The sequence below is a fragment of the Phaethon lepturus genome, unplaced genomic scaffold, assembly GCF_000687285.1.
Source record: "Phaethon lepturus isolate BGI_N335 unplaced genomic scaffold, ASM68728v1 scaffold45847, whole genome shotgun sequence".
Lineage (NCBI taxonomy): Eukaryota > Metazoa > Chordata > Aves > Phaethontiformes > Phaethontidae > Phaethon > Phaethon lepturus.
In genome coordinates, this window is record NW_010550607.1 from 1 (window position 1) to 1,442 (window position 1,442).

The window sequence follows — 1,442 nt, forward strand, 5'->3', positions numbered from 1 at the left end:
AGAGGGTGGGGGCTGCTTTGGCATGGCGTGCACATAGCAGCACCCCAGCCTCTTCCCACCCCATTATGGCCTTCCCATGCCTGGGGCTGGATCTTGCCCCATAGCACCCACCTTCGTCCTCCAGCAGCATGGAGTCCGGGGGGCCGTAGGCGCCCAAGGGGGGTTGCTCCTCCACAGGCACCCATGGCTGAAATGCTGGCAGGGGGAGGCAGGTGTGTCTGGGTGAGGCTGGGGCAGGGGGTCCTGGTGGGGGGCATCCCCTGCAAGAGAAATCACCAGTGGGAAGGGGCTGAGGTCACCCACCCCGCACCCCGCGAGCAGGCCGGTCTCACCTGCAGGCACCCAGGATGGGGTCGGGGAGCCAAGGTTGCGGGGGGAGATATCGCACTGCTGCAGCACCCACTGCAGCACCTCCATGTCCTCCAGCGGCAGGGGCCGTGTGGGGTCGGTGCTGTCTGGGGGCGGAGGGGCACAGCAAGTGGGATGTCTCACAACCCGAAAACCAGCCCTGGCTGAGCCTACTAGGGTGCTCCCCCAAAAAACTGGGGGACCAGTGCCTACCTGGGGGGATGATTTCTGGGGCTACATCTTGGGGATCGAGCTCCAGCTGCGAAGGGAAGGGGGATCGGGTCTTACTGCTGTGTATGAGGGGCACCCAGCTTCCCCCTGCCCTGCGTTTCAGCCAGGTGCTAGGTTCCAGTTTGGGAGCACCCCATGGACACGGGGGAGCAATGGCTGAGCAGTGGCAGTGGCGAACCCTCCCAGTCCACCATGCCCACACTGTTACCTGTGGCTGCTGGTACAGCGGCTGCTGGTCCACCGTAGGGTCAAAAAAAAAGGGTCGGGCCTGCCAAAATCTCCCTCCTCGCCATGCCAGAAGGCGTCTGGAAGAAGAGTGGCATGACAGGGGTACTCTAGTTTCACCTGCCCCAACCCCAACACAGGCCCCCATGGGGCCAGGCTCACCTGGGGCGATGGCGAAGACCTTGTGCGGGTCATCACCACACTTGGAGCGGTCCTCCAGCAGCATGAACATGCGGGTGCTCCTCAGGGCACAGCGGAAGTTGGTCTTCCCAGAAGGCGTCTGGAAGAAGAGTGGCATGACAGGGGTACTCTAGTTTCACCTGCCCCAACCCCAACACAGGCCCCCATGGGGCCAGGCTCACCTGGGGCGATGGCGAAGACCTTGTGCGGGTCATCACCACACTTGGAGCGGTCCTCCAGCAGCATGAACATGCGGGTGCTCCTCAGGGCACAGCGGAAGTTGGTCTTCCACTTGGCTGGGTCCTCGGGGCACCCCTCATACCGCCCACTCGCCTTTGCCCAGGCCTAGGGGTGCAGAGGGGTGCAGAGGGGTAAGCATGGAGATGTTGGCTCCATGAGCATGGAGGTTTCAGGGATGCCTGGTCTTCCCCCCTCCCCAATTCCCACATCCCATCCAC

General features: G+C 63.4%; 1 protein-coding gene across 1 annotated transcript; it reads right to left on the reverse strand.

The window, feature by feature from the left end:
- Window positions 1–111: 111 nt before the first annotated feature.
- On the reverse strand, window positions 112–1,329 carry LOC104623502 (interferon regulatory factor 3-like; the record flags this gene model as incomplete). The annotated part of the gene is made up of 4 exons (XM_010290607.1): window positions 112–195; window positions 333–455; window positions 967–1,084; window positions 1,141–1,329. Coding segments are annotated over 4 exons (514 nt in total), but the record flags the coding sequence as incomplete, so codon positions are not given.
- Window positions 1,330–1,442: the final 113 nt, after the last annotated feature.